The 19,051-nt window shown below is 35.1% G+C and overlaps 1 protein-coding gene across 1 annotated transcript; it reads right to left on the bottom strand.

Moving 5' to 3' along the window:
- Positions 1-7,376: 7,376 nt before the first annotated feature.
- Positions 7,377-8,917, bottom strand: LOC113048091 (putative nuclease HARBI1). Its single transcript, XM_026209611.1, has 3 exons — positions 8,065-8,917; positions 7,888-7,999; positions 7,377-7,814 (listed from the first exon to the last, which is right to left on the bottom strand). The coding sequence occupies exons 1-3, from the start codon at positions 8,224-8,226 to the stop codon at positions 7,438-7,440; spliced, it is 651 nt and encodes a 216-aa protein (XP_026065396.1). The 5' UTR covers positions 8,227-8,917; the 3' UTR covers positions 7,377-7,437.
- Between the last annotated feature and the right edge of the window lie 10,134 nt (positions 8,918-19,051).

The raw sequence follows: 19,051 nt of genomic DNA, 5'->3' as shown, positions 1-19,051 counted from the left end.
TTTGCTCGTTCTTTCAGTGGATTCCTATCCACAGTCACTCTGACCATTAATGTATTAATTCTCAAATATTTTTACTGTATAGTTTTGGAAAACATAAATGGCAAAATCATGCCAAATTCAAAGTGTATTCTAGCTGTTGCATAATTACCCATTTTCAAACACTCATAAAAATCTTTGCTTTATAGGTTTGCTCATTCTTTCAGTGGATTCCTATTAACAGTCACTCTGACCGTTAATGTTTTAATTTTCAAATGTTTCTACTGTATAGTTTTGGAGAAACCTAAAGCCAAACTCATCCCAAGCATCTAAGTGCATAAGCACTTTTTCACCATATCCAATCTTCAAGCACTAATAAAAATCTTTGCTTTATAGGTTTTCTCATTCTTTCAGTTCATTCCTATTCTTAGTGGTCCTGATTATTACTGTATTAAGTATAAAATATTTCTACTGTATAATTTTGGAGAAAACTAAAAACAAATTCACCCCAAGCATCTAAGTGCATAAGCACTTTTACACCATATCCAATTTTCAAGCACTAATAAAAATATTTGCTTTATAGGTTAGCTCGTTCTGTCAGTTTATATTTGTTCACAGTCACCCTGTTTAATGGACTGACAGAGACATGAGAAGTGCCGATCTATATGCAAGCTTTCTTTCCCTGACATGATCTAAACACAGACAGGGTTGAAACAGGAGCAAACAGGCATGGTATGGCCAAGACACAAGAATAATCCAAGGGCAAACAAGGGTCTCTGATCAGCGAACGATATCCAGAGGGCTAAGCAAGAGGGGTAATCCAGAATTCAGAGCTAAGGGTCAAAACACAAGTAACAGGGCAAAGCAAGAAAAAGACTAAACCATGAAAACTAAAAACTGAAACAAGACTATGAAAACTATAAACTTAAACAAGACTATAAAAACTAGAAAAAGAGACACGACTATGAAAACAATGAACTTAAACAAAAGTATGAAAAAAACACGGAATGGCTTGCTATTGTTAGGGGAGGGATATGTGCAGAACAATACTCGACATGGTGTGACTGTTATCAGGTGAATGTGATTGGTGCAATGGAGCATGGTAAATGTAGTCTAGGGTGTACTGTGTAGTGTGAGAGTCTGTATTGTGGATGATGACTTCTGGTGCTGAATTAATGACACCCTAACTATTCCTTTAAGTTTCACATTTTTTCCCTGTATAGTTTTGGAGAAACTTAATATCAAATTCACTCCAAAAAACAAAGTGCATTCTTGCACTGGCACCATTTGCCATTTTCAAACACTCATAAAAGTCTTTCCTCTATAGGTTTGCTTATATTACCATTAAAGTCACTTCAAGCATCCAAGTATATTCTATCCCTTTTACATCAAGCCCCATATTCATGACCCTTTCACATTTTTGTAACCATACAAACTGATCATGTTCATAATCCTTTTGAGAAATTGTTATTTGCTTAGTTACTCACCAATACTGTAGTTTCTTAGTTCTATGATTTTTATAGACATTTCAGTTTGGTCTTAAACTGGCAGCTGTTGAGTTCTAGATTGTGCCTGCAAAGTAATTTTTGTTCCTTTTTTGTTGCTGTTTTGTTTATTGTATTGCTTTGCTGTGTTAAGGTTTCCTTTAATCTTAATTCGTTGATGCTCCTCTTCCTTGACTGAGCTGTTACATTGTATAGTATTGAGATTAACTTTAAAAGTAAAAAATGATAAAAGTTTATAAAATATTTGCTCTTTTTATTGCAGAGAACAACTATGTGCATCTTAAAGAACAATACCACTTTCAGCATGCAGTTGGATCCACGTACATCTGATCAGACTGCACAACAGTGTCAACTGTGGCTTCAGCACCTGTGGACATTTATTGAATCTCTGCTGCACACTGATCCACTCACATAATAAAATAATGTACATCTATTACTTTATTGCTGGATTTTTTTTTCTTTTGTTTTTGTATTGCTGAAAATGTACATATTCGCCTGTGGATACTGTGAAATTAACACGTTACATAACACATATCACTTCATTTTCTTGTAATTTAAAATTCTTCATTAGAAATGGGTTGTGTTGCAATATTCTGATAATTAGTCAATACTGTGTCCGTAAGGTGTCATTGAGTTTTCCATTCAATTGTTGTGCTGAACATTAGGGATCTTTTAAACGTCCAGTCCTACTAAGAATCCTGAAAAGTGCGTATAAAAAAAAAATATAGTATTATTACCCATACATAGGAGTAAGCTGCAGCTGAGGCTGTGGCAGAATGACATCAAGGAGTTATGCAGATGCATGAGGAACATCACCATCTAAACAGTAACATGACCATTTTCTACTATTGACACTCAAATAATAATAATATTAGCACACTATAACAGGCTATAATAATCTTACAGTATTAAAAAAATATAGATATAATGTATATATTTGAGACTAGAGGGTATTTCATTTTTTAATTTTCTTTTTATTATTTCATAATTACTTTTGAATGACTTTTATAACATTGCTAAAACTTGTTTTAAAGCTACATAATCTATTTTACAGTACAAAGGTGGAGGTGGTACTATCCAATCTGACAGATAGTCATCATTGACATCATTGACATGCTGTCAATCCCTTTTTTTTTTATTGGTGCGGTGCGACCCCTTAGAGCATCGATCAATAGCACTGTTAGCGAAAAGTACGTATTGTTTTATGTAAAAGACATTTCTTTTAGTTGCGTTGCCGGACTGCTTTTGAATTATGTCAGTGATTTGTAAGAAGTTAGTGAAAAGTATACATATTCTGCACTAAAGGACGAGTAATCCCAGGCACAGGTAATCAAACATTTAATTAGCATGCATAGGGTATCATGAAATAAGATACTGCATCATAAACCTTTACGAAGGCTATCTGCTGTTTAATCAATATCTTTTTTTTTTTTTTGGATAAATAGCTTTGGATAAAAGCATCTGCTAAATGTAAATGTAAATGTAAATGTTACATTTAGTCTACTATTGCCTATAAATATATATTTGACAAAAAATACCATGTTAGTTTACCTTATCTTGTCATAATATTATCGTGTGATGATTTGTAAAACTTAGTTGTGCTCGAAGGAGGTAAGATCTAACATAGCGAGCCTATTTCTAATGCAGAACTGTGACATACGTGTATGGTCACACATAATATATGTTATATATATGACGCACACACGTAAAGCGCACATACACTTACTTAAAGCATTTGATTCTTAATTGAAAAGCAGCATTGAAATGAAAAGACAAATTAGAAACATAATTGGCCTTTAAAATAACTGATTAAACCTGTATTCCTTATTCAATCCTGAAAATGTGTGAATCCAGTTTTTTCTTTTTTTAGCAAAAATTTGCATGTGCATTTTGAAATTTATTAAATCTGATTGAATGAAGTGTTTTATGTAGTTGTTGTTGTACATTCCTTTTCATTGTGAAATATTTATTGATTATTATTTTATCATTATAATTTAATTTATAAATTTTTCATAATTTCTAATTTTATTTTCCCATTAAAAGATCAAGTAATAAATAACTTTTTTTTATTTAGTCATTATGTAACACATTGTTTCATTAATTGATTTATTAATGTTAATCTGTATTAATATTAATACAGTGTTTTTTTTTCTCATCTCATTTTGTCACCAATGACATTTTTCAAAACTGGAGACACAAAACTCAAAACTGTCATTATTTGTAACACAGTTCTTTACATCGTTCAAAATGCATGTTGCATTCAAAGCCTTGCATTTGCAGAATCACTGGTTCAAGTAACTACTTTCTTATCAACCAGAATAGGAACATTACTTTACATCACACACACACACACAAACAAGATACCCATCATGTACTTTCTGTGTGCAGTTGTCAGTACAATAATGTAAATAGTTCACAACATGGTATGCAGGTTTCATTACGATTCTACACATGCATACATCACAATAATATACTATATATGGAGAGAGAGATCAAAGTACAGACCAGTGTTGTAGTCGAGACCAGCTCATTCGAGTCCGAGTCCAGATCGAGTCCAGAAAGGGTCGAGTCCGAGTCAAGACCGAGTTCAGAAAGGGTCGAGTCCGAGTCAAGACCGAGACCAGAGAGATTGGGTCTGAGACAAGACCTAAAGAAATCTTCAAGAGTATGTCAAATGTTTGGTGGAAACAATAAAGGTTAAAAGGGCCACATAGTATGTGGTGTAAAGGTTATTTTATTAGGCTAGTATTATGAAGTGTTACTTGTCAATATTAAGTGCTCATTTTCACATAACATCGTTGTACCACTATACACATCCATATAACCTTTCTAGTACACATAATATTACTGTACGACTCTATATTGTAATTCTACATAACACTTCTAGTACAAGTAACATTACTGTACCACTATACCTGTAAATGTTCAACTGTAACAGCTTTTACATAACTTTTAACCTTGAAGCTTAACTAATGACTGCTAATATCCTTACAATGTATTGGATTATGTGCACTTTAGATGTTGTGAAGATTACAGATGGGCATAATTACTTTTCAAAAAAATAAGTGAGGAGACCATCCAGCTACCCAACCAAGCACGATGTGGTCTCATGATCAATCCACCCCAACTAAAAACTCTCTTTACTGGCGCAGAGGAAGCGGGGACTGACAACAGTTACCATTTCATCACTTTCTGTAACAGCAACGGATAATCTAATGCTAATTTCCCTGGATGGTGCATTTTAATGCAGGGTAAAATACACACTAGTCGAAGTTTTTTTAGTTACGGAGGCAGGAGGGTAACTTAAGGCCGGTGACACACTGGCTGCGTGGCGTCTCTGCTGCGTGCCAGAAGCGTGGTGGCTGCTTCGCGTTTTCTGTGTCTTTACACACCAGAAGCGTGCCTGCACGCGGCGCTTGGCGCGCTGCTGCTGCTGTAGGTGACATAGAGGGAGGCCGCCAAAAAAACAGGCTCTTTATTTTTTTTATTACAATATCAAATTTATTTTTTTATTTTTTTACACACCTACTGATAAGACACCGTCAACAGTATTGACGGCAAAATAGAGTATGTTTGACAGGTGCAATATTTGAAAATCGATCATTATTAATTTATTTTTAAAATTACATTTATATCTGAATTTATGTCAACCTATAGACTTTCAAATATCAAAATGATGTAACCCAAATTTTGACTTCTGTCATGTGTGCATTTGCTATGTGCTTAAAAGTACAGGACAGCCTGTGCTGAAGGCCTCAGCTGAACTTTAGACTTAGAAGACTTCTATATCAATATGGAAATAAGAAAAGTTAAAGATAAAAGATTTCCACGAAATGTTTATACTTCTAAAAACAGCATGATTCAGAGACGTTTATATTCCATCACACGTCTGTTATTTGGAGTCATTTGAACCCCCCCCCCCCCCCCCCCTGTGGGTTCTTAACAAAAGAGAACCAGACGATTAATCTTCTGAGGTAGGACAGTTGGACTTTGAACATACAATCTGCTGACCTTACGAAATAGGGAACTGAAATTAGGCTGCAAGGGCTAGTATGTATTTTCGGAGAAAGATGACGAAGGTTTTGATATCTGTCTGAGACGTGGCTGCAGAGACGTGGCATGGGTTTGATACAGATTTGCAGGACTATAAGAGGAGACAAATTCACCCCTCCTTACGCTCGCTCAGACTGAGTTCAGCCTAGACCCTTCTAGCTGGACTTAGTCTTTTCTCACCTTCTTTATCTTTGATTCCGGGCTCACTTGAATACTTTGAACTTCTCTCAGGTTTTATTCATCTCAGATATGATTATTATTATATTATTTGTTATTATATGAATATTATTATAACTTTTGACTTTTGATATACAGGGTATTGTTGTATACTTTGTATTATTATTTTTAACATCTTGATTACTTTTGAATATTATAATGCATTTTGTATTACTTTTAATTGGGCAACATCCATCATCCATGGATTGCTTTTAAAACTATATTAATTTTGGGATTCGTATTTTCTATATTTGAAGCTGATTTTAATACTTACTAATCTGTCTGCAAGTAATGAGTTGTATTCTCATTTCCTATATTCTTTGAATAAATTTGCATACTAAAATACCACCCCACCGTCTGACCAGAATTGAAGTCTCATTTTTTGCATCACAAAATGTCATGAATTAATATGTATTTGTGTACAAAATGACATATAAACATATTTTCCTAGTATATTTTGCCTGGAAACGCTTCCAACATGCACGCGTGTCGTCGGTTCTATTTCTAGCATGCGCGCGTTTTCCGCGCGGATCGAGCCGCGCCTGGGACGCGCGTCTCACGCAGGCAGTCTGCAAGATCTAACCTGTTAACAGGGGAGCCGAATTAAAAACAGACACGCCACGCAGCTGAGACGCTTGCGCCACACATCCAGTGTGTCGCTGGCCTAACGTCTCACGTCAAAAGAAAATCACCAGTCATTGGATGTGTCAATCATACATCAATTTAAATAAACATTAACATACAGTAATAATCATGAAATATTTGGATTGGGACTCGAGTGGACTCGGGCATAAGTCCGATTCCTAATATGTTCGAGTCCGAGTCAATACCGAGTCAAAATGCACACGAGTCCATGACAAGACCGAGACCATTAAAATACGGTCTCGAGACCGAGTCCAAGACCGAGTCCGAGTCTCGAGTACTCAACACTGGTACAGACATTGCAAGCATTTTACAAAATCTTAGAATGATTGTTGAAATAGCTCACAACAATGGTTTTGCCAACATTTTTGTTAAAAAAAATTTTTATAAGAAGAGAGAGAGAGAGAGAGAGAGAGAGAGAGAGAGAGAGAGAGAGAAACCCAACAACAGTACAGTTGAAAAGTACAGTAAAATGTGAAATTGAGTGTTACTGGAATCCTGGCATCCAGGCCTGACACTGGTCTCCTGTCACTGCACGCATCATCCATGGCCAGGAGAAGAGGGACTTGTTTGTGAGGGTGCCTATTGTAAATCATCCATCTTAAATGTGGAGAAAAAATTTTATTGTCTGACCAAACAATCTCATTTATTACATTTTTCCACCTTAGTTGCCAGCAAAGGAGCTTTATAAGGTCCATCTTCTAAAACAAATAAGAAAAAGTGACATGGAGATGGACCTTATACAGCTTCAAATGGAAGAGAAAAGGCTCCTCGTTAAAAAAGCAGCACTTGAAATAGAATTACTTGAGAATCGCCTTAAGGTGAGAACTTGTCTGAATATTAATCTGTTGCATGTTAAAAGTGGTCTGTCTGTCTGTCTGTGTCTGTCTCTATCTATCTGTCTGTCTGTCTGTCTGTCTGTCTGTCTGTCTGTATGTGTAAAGCAATATAAAAAAAAAAAAAAAAAACATTTGAATGAATTTTACTTTTATTGTTTTTCAGGAAATGAAGAAATAAACTGCCTGGCAGACCAGTGCAAAAAAAACTAATAAAAGTAATTTTGACAAATCCTGTCTCTCAAAAGTCTTCCGTCTCTGTTGGCCTCTAAAATCTGTCGGTGTTCCTCTGGGCCATCTTCCTCAATACAAGGAGGGTGGCTCTCTCCTCTTATAGTGGCAATATTGTGAAGCACAACACAAGCCACAATAATGTCGCATGCCCTCTCTGGACTAACCCGGAGCCCACGCAGACACTGAAACCGAGATTTGAGGATCCCTATAGTCATCTCCACCTTGGCCCGTGTTCGGCTGTGAGCCAGGTTAAACCGTGTCTGTGGTCCAGGCTCAGGTTCAGGGTAGGGTGTCATTAAATAGGGCAGACAAGGGTATCCTCTGTCCCCCAGCAAGTAACCATTGTACTGTCCTGTAATGATTGAAGTGTACAACACAAATATAGTAAAAACGAAAAAACAAAAATTGTATAAAGCAAATCATACCCTGCTGAAATGTCTGGCATAATGATGACTCGCGGAAAATTCTGGCATCATGCACAGATCCTGGCCATTTTGCCTCGACATTGGTGATGATTTGGGTTGCCTCACATATTACCTATAGTTAGTGGAAAAAGTAATGACTTTGATGATTTTAAGAAGGGGAAAAAATTAAGTTGTTACCTGCACATTGATACTATGAATAGATTTCCTATTAACATAGTCTCCCTCATTTATTGATGGAGCTTTAATAGGAATGTGAGTGCCATCAATGCACCCAATTACATTTGGAAACCCTGAAACAGAAAGTTTTGGAAGTATGAAGTGTGTGCATAAGGAATACATGTATAGATATTAATAATATGACTAAATATTAAATATGCGTCATATATTTTACTACAAAGGACAAACCTGCCACTCTGTGGAATTCGTCTTTAATAACAAGCAGAGGTTTATGGCCAGGGAACTGTACAAACGTGGGTAACAACTGTTTAAGTGCCAGACACACTGTACGAACGGCTCTACACACAGTTGCCTTTCCCACATGCTCTGAATCGCCCACACTGTACAAAAAATGGCCAGACGCAAAAAACCTAAGTGCTATGCACAGAATGTTTTCTGTGCTAAGCGCAGAGCCGCGGTTTGTCACATTTGCGATATGCGGTTTTAAAAGACGTGTTAAATAAACTAATGAATCTTTTGAAAAACGATAACGCTCTTTTAAATATTCATTAGGGTAAGCAAACACATCAATACGCGGTCTTATAACCCTCTCCCGATGAAAAAAACCTCGTATAATTTGTGCTTCAACGTCCACAGGATCCTCGTCAAAAGGGCACGCCATGCTCACCAACCTTCTGAAACGAAGTTACACTGAAACATAACCTGCTCTCGAGCAGGTTATCTTCAGAGAGTCAGTTGCTATGGTTACATACATACCCAGAAAGTTACCTCTGTTTTTGGAACCGAACGTTGAGGTTATCCACGAACTTACCCTTAAACATACCCAGGTATGTCACATAACCTGCTTTTTGGAATACCCCCATGGTGTTTTGTTTTGGTTTCGATCGTTCATCTTGCACATATCTGTGGCGTTCCTCCCTCCCCCTCATCACCACAGTTTCCGCTTCTAATTGTTTGATTCCGCTCACCTGAAGTCAATGTCTGTTCATCTCTTGCCCTATTTATTCCCGTCTGACGCGCCTATCGGTGCCAGATCGTTGTTCGTCAATAGTCCCCGTGTAGCCATTTTGTCTGATCGTGTCAAGCCTTGTTCTGTCGTGCCACTATTTGCTGCTATTGGTTTTGTTTTGTTTTTCTATTTTTCCCCTCCCTCATTTCCTAGACCAGGCACCAGCATTTTTCTGAAGAGTTTTTGTTTGTTCTGTCGCTGGCTCTCTCGTGGCTTCCTCCCCTCTCCGCTCTCATCGCGGCCGCGCCGTTGTGCGCCCCCTGCCGGGTGTTTATGCAAGGACATTGAAGTCTCTTATTTTTCTGTTGGACATTTTTCCTAATTTCCCGGCCTGTTTCTGTTCATTGGAGGAAGTTTTTCTTTTTGAATTTTTTGAATAAATTGGTCCCGCTCTGTAACCTGCATCTGTGTCCAGTTGTGTTCCTGACAGAAGGGAAATAGGAAAAAGATCAATTGAAGCTTTAATTGCACAAAAACTGTTTATTTAAATTTTAAACAATACAAAAGTACAAATAATGACAAAAATCTAACTAACTAATTTCTAACAATTTATAATTAATTAAAATCACAGAACAATACATTAGTAATAATAATAGCATATACAGTAATACAACAATAAAATATGTTTTAAAAACAAAACCAAAAAACAATTTATAATTAAGAATGGAAATAATTGTGATTTAATGCAATAATAAAAATCTATTTTTAAACACGACTAATTCATTTTTAATTGATAATTAAAATCAGTGAACAATTCATACAAAAATTAATAGTTAAAATACAAACTTACACAACAGTAGAACAAAGAAGTTGAACAAAGAAAGAAGGTGAGAATGAAGGCCAGGCGAGGAGGGCTGGTGTCATGTGGAAAATGTTGCACTTCTGATAATCCTGCAAGAAATGATAAGCCCAAATTCATCGTTGAGACCAAACAGAGAACTAATCATCAAAAACCTCACATCAACACCTTTAAATGATGGGCAAAAGCTTTTGCATAGGGCCCGCAGCAATATTAATATTTTTAATTCAAAAGTAAAAATACAACGTACATTTTGGTGGATAATTGCAATCACAAAACAAAAAAACATTTGTAGATCATCCAGGAAATCACAGTATTAAGAATCAATGGTTCACAAACTTTTGAACGGGGTCATTCTTAATAAATCAGCCGTTTTTTTGTCTTGTGGACTTAAAAGGATGTAAACATCCTTTATATAAAATATTTTACCCAGGACTGTACTAAAATTTTTCACAAACTTTCAGTCGGCACTGTAAATGTATTAATCATCTATTTTCATTAGGATTTACTAAATATAACATTTCTGCTATTTTCTTTTACATATGAATCATGCCCAACAGATACCTGTTTCTGGTAAATGTCTCCATCCACATTCATCAATCATAAACCTACTCCACACGGCTCCGCGGGGTAATAAAGGCCTTCTTATGCAATAAAAATATAAAAATATCTAGCTTCCATCAAACCGCCTTTAACTTGCAAAGTAAGTGTAAAACTTTCGCAGTTCAAAAACCTTACCCTATGTCCTACACCTTCCCTATTTATCTTATGGGAAAAGCATAACTAATGTGATGCCAGTTCCATTTTTTTTTCATAACTTGAATACGTAAGGCTGTCTGGCAAAAGCTACACATTTTACTTCATAACTTATTTCAATATGGATTTTTTTTTTTTTTTTTTTTACACAAATGCATCGCTTCGCTTCAGAAGAACTTTATTAACCCCACAAGAGCTGTGTGGAGTACGTTTATGATGGATGGATGTGGATAGAAGCAGTTTCATCAGCTTCATACTTGTTGGTATCACTCCGCGCTATTATAAATTTGGATTTGTCAGGATATTAATTAATAGATGTATATCTCCGACTGGGTTTACTTTCATTTGAAAGTGAACTAATCCTTTAAAAGTACTTGTTTTACTTGTTTAACTTCTTTAAAGGAATGTTACAATTATAATTTAAAAATATATATAAATTCTGTGAGTTATACAAAGCATATTTTTAAATAAAAACTGTGAAGGGCACAGAATTACATTTTAACATATTTTACATATTTCTGGCCTTTTCAAAATTTTTCTAAATACAAATTCAGACACAAATAATTCTGAGATTACGGTACGATATTGGCTCCATTGCACACCAGTATTATTACTCTTATCTTAACGATTCTGCCAGTCATATTGTACAAACTCCCTAAAGAAAGATGCAACTTTTGGGTTTAAGGCTGTGTTTTTCCTCCTAACAATCCTCCCACTCGTTCTGCTCACCTGGAACTCAGAATTGCATTTCAAATTTTCAGGATTTATCCTGACAAGAAACCTGTATATACAAAAAAAAAAGAAAAAAAAAAAAAAAAAAAAAAAAAAGATATGTGATCACAATATGTAGCATCATCTTTAATAAGTATGAACTTCTCAAGATCCATAAACTAAAGGTATTAAAAACATATTTAAAACAGTTCATGTGAGTTCAGTGGTTCAATCTTAATATTATAGAGCGACGAGAAATTTGTTGTGCCTTAAAAACAAAACTTTTCAGCTTTATTTAGTGATATTTTGAATATTTTGTCAAAACAATGCTTCAAATCTTTTGTTTCGAATCAGTGATTTGAAAAGCTCTGGAAAAGCTCTGGATCGCTCTGGATCACTGATTCGAAACAAAAGATTCGAGTTCAACGTTCAATGACATTGCTGTCTATAGAGGCCTCATTGAGCCATCGGGTTTAAAAAATATATCTTAATTTGTGTTCCGAAGATCGAAGGTCTCACGTGTGTAGAACAACAAGAGGTTGTAAACTGTAAACTACATTATTAAAATGTTGGGGATGGACCAAGCCTTCAACACCAGTCGGGAGGGATGTTATTAGATTCATGAAAAAAAAAAAAAAAGTAGAAAAAAAAAAAACGACTACTAGGCTCTGGGCTCTAACAAATTTCATTTCATTCATGCACTTTTGTTACAAATTAATTTCCATTAGTAATAGCAATGGGCTTTTGCATAAAATGAACGTTTAAAGCTTATTCCTTATTGTGACATGACTTATTAGAGATGATGCTACATATTGTGATCACATATCCTTTTTATTTTATTTTATTTTTTGTATTTACAGGTTTCTTTTCAGGATAAATCCTGAAAATGTTTAATGTAATTTGCGGCATGTTACTGTACATTTAGATACAGTTATACGGAATGCCCACGAAAAACAACCACAAACTGCCATTTTGTGAAGAACTCTTTCAGTTCTCTTATCAACGGGTGCCTTCGCCTCGTGACGCTGTCTCTAAATATATTGTAAGTAAAAAAAAACTTAATTTTGTAATGACAGTAATAGCGTAAATGGTAGTTTAGAAGAACTGATGTTCAATAACAGGGGTAACATTAGTGAGCACCGGTCCCGGAGAGCCGCAGCCCTGCAGAGTTTTGCTTCAACCCTAATCAAACACACCTGAACAAGCTATCAAAATCTCTGAAGGGTTACTAGAAGGCTACAGACAGACAGCTTTTAATTAGAGTTGGAGCTGAACTCTGCAGGGCTACGGCTCTCCAGGACCAGCACTCACAGTCACGTTCTATAATATCATCTTCGGAACACATATTAAGCTATTCTTGATTAAATCTGATGGCTCATTGAGGGCTCTACAGACATTACATCTTTTAGCTAGAATTAGCTAGAATGTCTGTATGCATGAAAATATTAATATTTATTACTCACCAGATGAGTCACGTTTCCAGGTCGCAGAGAAGACACAATGTTTCCGATATTACAGGACAAAACTCTTTCAGATGCGTTCTTTTGCACCCCAACTGACAGAAATTAAGATTGTTAATTCATAGCACCTAGTCCTGATATATATATACTATATATATATATATATATTTTTTTTTATGTAACAATAGCATGTGTGGAATTCTGTGTGATGTTTTTCTAGGTCAGTTTGCACCTTTTGTATTTTGATTTACAGTAACTGATAATTTCCCAGAATGCATTGAAAATCTACAGTAACATACTATCAACCGTGTACACAGCACTCAACTGTTGAGAATACAATATAATACTGTAAAATACAGTAACGCACTGTACAAAGCTTATACAACAAGAAACTGTTGAGATCAACAGTATAATACTGTATAAACAACAGAAATCATTTACAGTGCACATTTGATTAAAACAATAGGTCTACATAATATTCACATTTGCTGTTCAATGATGTATTGCAGTGGTTCCCAACCTCTTTCAACTCGCGGCCCACACAACCAAACACATATGTTTGTGCGGCTCACTGCAAAAAAATTTACTGACCCCGCTATTGTTGGGTTAATAAGTTAGTACTCTAGATTTTTAACTGTATTTATTGAATGAAATAGGGCTGTGCGATATATATATAAAAAAAAAAAAAAAAAAAAATATCACGATTTATTTGATCAAATTGGCTATTTCGATTTTAATCGCAATTTTGACACATACAGATATGCTTTACAGTCATGAATGCATTCAGGAAGAATTTGAAACATATTTCCAAAAGAAAACTAATTAGAGCTTTATCAAAAAGTTGTAACGTCTCTAGAACAGACATAAGTCAAAATAATCTGTATAGTAAAGGTGTAACAAAATTTCTAGGCTTATGGAAAAAATATATAAATCCCGTTTCCAGGGACTTTTTTTTCCTTTTTGCCATGCATTGTTCTTAGAGCTCATTAATAGTAGCAGTGCCTCAGGTGTTGAAATATATTTGTTATACATTATACAGGTTCACACGTTTGCAGCGCATATACAGTATGTGTAAGCGTTGCAGAAACAGCAGCGAGAGTGCGTTAATGTAACGCGAAAGCAAATACACATAATGCATGAGCGCGAATCCCTCTGTTTGCACAGATTGCACAGATTTCCCTGCTCTGTCACAGAGCCAGTCGTGCTTGCTCAGACACATGCTGCTCTCGCCCGGAGAGAGCATGCGCACTTAAAACGTGTCTCCTCTCACTTTAACTGTGTCCTGTGCACTCAACTTTATGCTCATGTGCTAGATATTAATTACTGTATTTTCACACGTTTTTATTTCTAGTTTTTATCGCGTGCAGTGTGAACAAGTGTATATATTTGAACAGTTCTGGACACTTCAGCCACACATAATGTCTGAATATTACCCCCTTCGATAAAACACCAAGCAAAATGGCATCTACTCTGATTTAAGCTGGATTTTGTTAACTTAATGCAAATGCATTGAATGAAGCTTGCACCCAAATACTATTTTTTTCATACATTTCATACAGTACCTCATTCATACAGTAATTCCTTCCTCTATTCATCTTTTGAATATCAACCTTTTTTTTCTTCTTAGATGCTCCTAAAAATACGTCAGCTTCAGTGAATACCTCCAGCTCTGTGTTGGAGGGCAGTTCAGTGACTCTGATCTGCAGCAGTGAAGCAAACCCAGCAGTGAACTACACCTGGTCCAGAGAGAGTGAAGGACAGATGAAGCAGCTGCAGACTGGAGACACTCTTACCTTCGGTAGGATCGACCTGAAACACAGAGGCTGGTACTACTGTACAGCTCAGAACCAACATGGCACCCAGAACTCATCAGTGATGCTGGACATTCAGAGTGAGTATTACATTACAGACAATTTTACCTTGTAACATTAGCACCTTAATGGCAATCATAAAATGAACAGTTATGACACTGTAATTGTGTTACGATGCAGTAATAGCTCCTAGCTATATAATATATATATATATATATATATATATATATATATATATATATATATATATATATATATATATATATATATATATATATATACAGTGTTGGGAAGGTTACTTTGGAAATGTAATAGGTTACAGATTACAAGTTACCCTGTTTAAAATGTAATAGTAGTGTAACTTTTTCAATTACTTTATTAAAGTAATGTAACTAATTACTTTTGAGTACTTTTTGATTACTTTTCTAAATTTGTGAACATTATAATAAATAAAAGCATATATATCAACTCAAATACAGTTATCTAATAAGCATGTGTCATATGCTGTTTAATAAACTCCTGAAACATTGGTGTTTTTTTTTTAAACTGCTGTCTCTTTATATATGATATGATGATAGTTTTCTCAAAATAAGTAAAATGCATGAAGTGACAGAGCAGTTCTAGAAATTATGTGTATGTGCTCGTGTACTCATATATTGAGATGGCAGAGGTTGAAAACACTGCGAGCGTCAGTAGGCTTATGTGTAGTAAATGAAACTGCATGTCTTTGCCATTAATTTACAGGAGGGGCAGACTGGGAAAAAAAAATCAGAATGGAAAATTCAAACTCATACAAACAAATTCATGGACAATACTATTTTTTGTATGGACCTGACATAAAAAAGGTTTAAATCTTTAATATGGGGACATGTCAAATAATTAAAAGTTCTCTCCTGAACGGCACCTTCACTTCCATTTCTCTCTTCAGTCTCATTATTTTGCCCCGTTATCCATCTTAATACTCAAGATTGAACAAAACTGTACTTTATAATACAATACTCTACAATACTACAATATATTTATAGAAAAATCCTAATACTGTACACGAGTCATGTTTTTCCCTTACAAAAATTTACCATGCTTTAATTAGCCTATATAAAAGTACAATAACCTTGTATGGTTTTTTGTTTTGCAAATGGATTCGTATTTATTTTTAAATTTTTGGTTACCACAGTTAAACAATAGTAACCATTTTCACTGGATTTATAGTAAAATAATAAAATGTTAATTTTCGCAAGGGTTGTGTCAAAAAAGCATCTTTACAGATGAAACTGACCTGAAACCCTGAACAGTAGTTCTGCTTCTCTGCTCCAGCTGTGCGCTTCCACAGTCCACTCTTTTATCTCTCTTTCGCATTGATTACTTGGAGTCTGATCCAAACCATTTGGCGGAGGCGCGGAGAGCGCGCGAGTCACGACTAGCAGATTTATTAGAGATTTAATTATCAAATGGCGGATTCGCAAATGATCGCTTTAGTACATTCGGCAGGCAATTATACAATAATGATATTAAAATATTGGGACAAGTTGAGGAAGACTGAGGAAGCTGGCAGGCCACCGGGAATTGTCCCGGTTCTCCCGGTGTCCAGTCCGCGCGTGATTTCAACTGACACGCAGAACGTGCAGGAGTCATATATTGCATTTTGGGGGCTTGATATTCACAGACACTAGTCCATGTCATGTTTTGATTCAAGTGTACTGACCTACTTTTGATTTAGTCATCCAAAATGTGGCATATTCCGTCCGCGTTAGGCATTCCATTTTTCTGACTGGATTCTACGAACCAGACTGTTTCCGCAACCCGGAAATTATTAGGGCGTATGTCTTAGAATAGTCAGTGCAATTTGGGAAAGAAATCAGTTAAATCTGTATGTGGATGTGTGTAAATATTCAAATGTAATCCCCTTTGTAATCGTTAAAAAAATCATAAGTAACTGTAATTTAATTACTCATTTTTTCTTAGTAACTGTAACTAATTACAGTTACATTAATTTTGTAATTAAATTACGTAACGCCGTTACATGTAACTAGTTACTCCCCAACACTGTATATATATATATATATATATATATATATATATATATATATATATATATATATATATATATATATATATATATATATATATATAAGTTTTAAACTGTCACCCCATCCCGAATACTTCAGTATATTGCAATTAAATCTAATCTAATCTTGACAAACTATATATCGTTGGAAGGTCTAAGACTCCCAAATATATATTTTACCATATATATATATTTTTTTATGTTAAAAATTATGTAGGAAATGTAATAGATTAATTTATGACAAGAGTGCACCCTCAAAAATCTACACTATAACAGGAGTTTTGAGCTTTGTTTAAAAAAAAAAAAAGACTTTTTAGAAATCATCAGAAATTATATATCAACTAAAAACTCCTCAAAATTCATCCTTTAAAACCCATTTTAAAATCAGACTTCAGATTACCATGTAAATGGTACATCAATATCATGTTACAAAATGTTTTCAGTCATGAATTATACAAATTTAGGTTTGCTTCATCCACATTCAAGCCTATCTTCAAAAACATGAGTGACAGTTAAGGGGTTAAGGCCCTATAATTAAAAGGCCTATAATTTGTCCAGGTAATTTACCACATACATTTAAATGCAGGGACATTGATATTTCAGTATAAATTGTAGCTTCAGAAATTCAAATCAGTCTGGATTCTAATCAGTAAGACAAGATTGTTTTCCAAATGTATTCTTTTGACTGTTGATGCATCAGCACTATAGATAGTGTCAGTGGGGTCCAAAGCAGCATTGAACCCATTTGACTTTCATTTTATGAACTAATGAAATATTTTCAAAACAACTTATTTTGTATTCTGCAGCAGTAATGCAAATCCAGCAGTGCTGAACTGCTGCATTTATCACTGACATATTATCAACTACATCATTGTAGTTATTCTGTTTCTCTCATTTTAATACTTTCAGATGCTACCAAAATCTCTCCATCCTCCAGCTGTACCAGGACTGATGTAACTCTATGTTTCTGTGAGGCTGATGGGAATCCCTCTCCTGAACAGGAGTGGCATCTGTCTGGACGTCCTGTCACTAACTCTTCAAACACATTCATCAGTGAAGAGCGATTGAGCAGCACAGGCTTGAGGAGCTCCATCACTCTTCATCAGTCTGTCACACACACATCCACTCTGCAGTGTGTCTGCAACAATATTCATGGCAAAGCAAGTCAACGATTTCAACTGCCTCTCTCTGGTTTGCAGTTTGCAGGTAAATCATAACAGGTACATCACAACATTGTGTCCTGGGAAGAACTATATATTCTAGTGAAATGATGCCCATCAAAGAGTTTGCTTGGTAATATAATGTTTTATGTAAATCTCAGATTATAGTCAAGAAACTGCCCTCCATGTAAATACTAATTGGACAGGATTGGGATTTTTGATTTTCTCCCTTTCTACTGTATTCTATAATGTTCTGTTTCATGTGCATATTGTGTGTTTTTAGATTGTCAACAGGTTACAGTTTCGTTCTTGATCATATTATCCCTGATTCTGGTTCTCTTCGGTCTGACTGTTGGACTTGCACTTTACAAAATTAGACAGTGAGTCATTCAAACAGTAAAACATTTCTCTTTCTAGAGATAAATGTACTGATGTGCTGAGCTTGAACACTTTTTAGTAATGAATTACCTGTTTTTCATATAGTCCAGCAAGCTGAAAGTGGGTCTCCTTAGGTTAAGAGTAGATATAGTAATGCAGCATGATGAAGATGATGATGATAAAGAGTGTTTCTGTTTTCAGGCTCAGAATGAGGAAACAGGCACATATGCGTCTCTTCAGCTCTCTGCTCCACCCTCTGAATATGAGACTTTGAAAATTAAGAGAAGTGACACAGTAAACAACAAATAGATCTACTGACATTTTATCTCCTCCTTTGTTTTCCTTTGTCAGCTGTCTTTTCAGAATTTTTATAATGCATATATTTCCACATGAATGTCTTGACACGAGATTTGACCAGTTAATATGAGTTTTCTTTTGTATTCATAATCTAATAGAAAATAACTAACTGCACATTGATTCTTTCTGTTTTCAAGCCATATGCAGTACAAACATTTTACTTGCACATAGACTAGTTATTTGTATATTATAATTTCTGTAATTTTTTGTACTATATCTGACAATATGTTTTCAAGTGGGCCTTTAATTTGAGATTCATATAGTTTCTTAACTTTGACTTTTTGATGTAGGAATACTTATCATCATTTATTATATCTTTATCTCCAGCTGTAGGGGAGAGCATGGGCGAAAGTAACATTTTTCAGAAAAAAACATCATTTTAAAAGAAAATGTTTTAGACAGAGATATATTTCTGCTGTGACCAGTAACTCAGAAGTGTGGTCTAACAATACCAGGTAGTATTTTGTAGAAATGTAGAAAG

This window comes from Carassius auratus, chromosome 29, assembly GCF_003368295.1.
Source record: "Carassius auratus strain Wakin chromosome 29, ASM336829v1, whole genome shotgun sequence".
Taxonomy (NCBI): Eukaryota; Metazoa; Chordata; class Actinopteri; order Cypriniformes; family Cyprinidae; genus Carassius; species Carassius auratus.
This window is presented reverse-complemented; position numbering and strand designations above follow the sequence as displayed.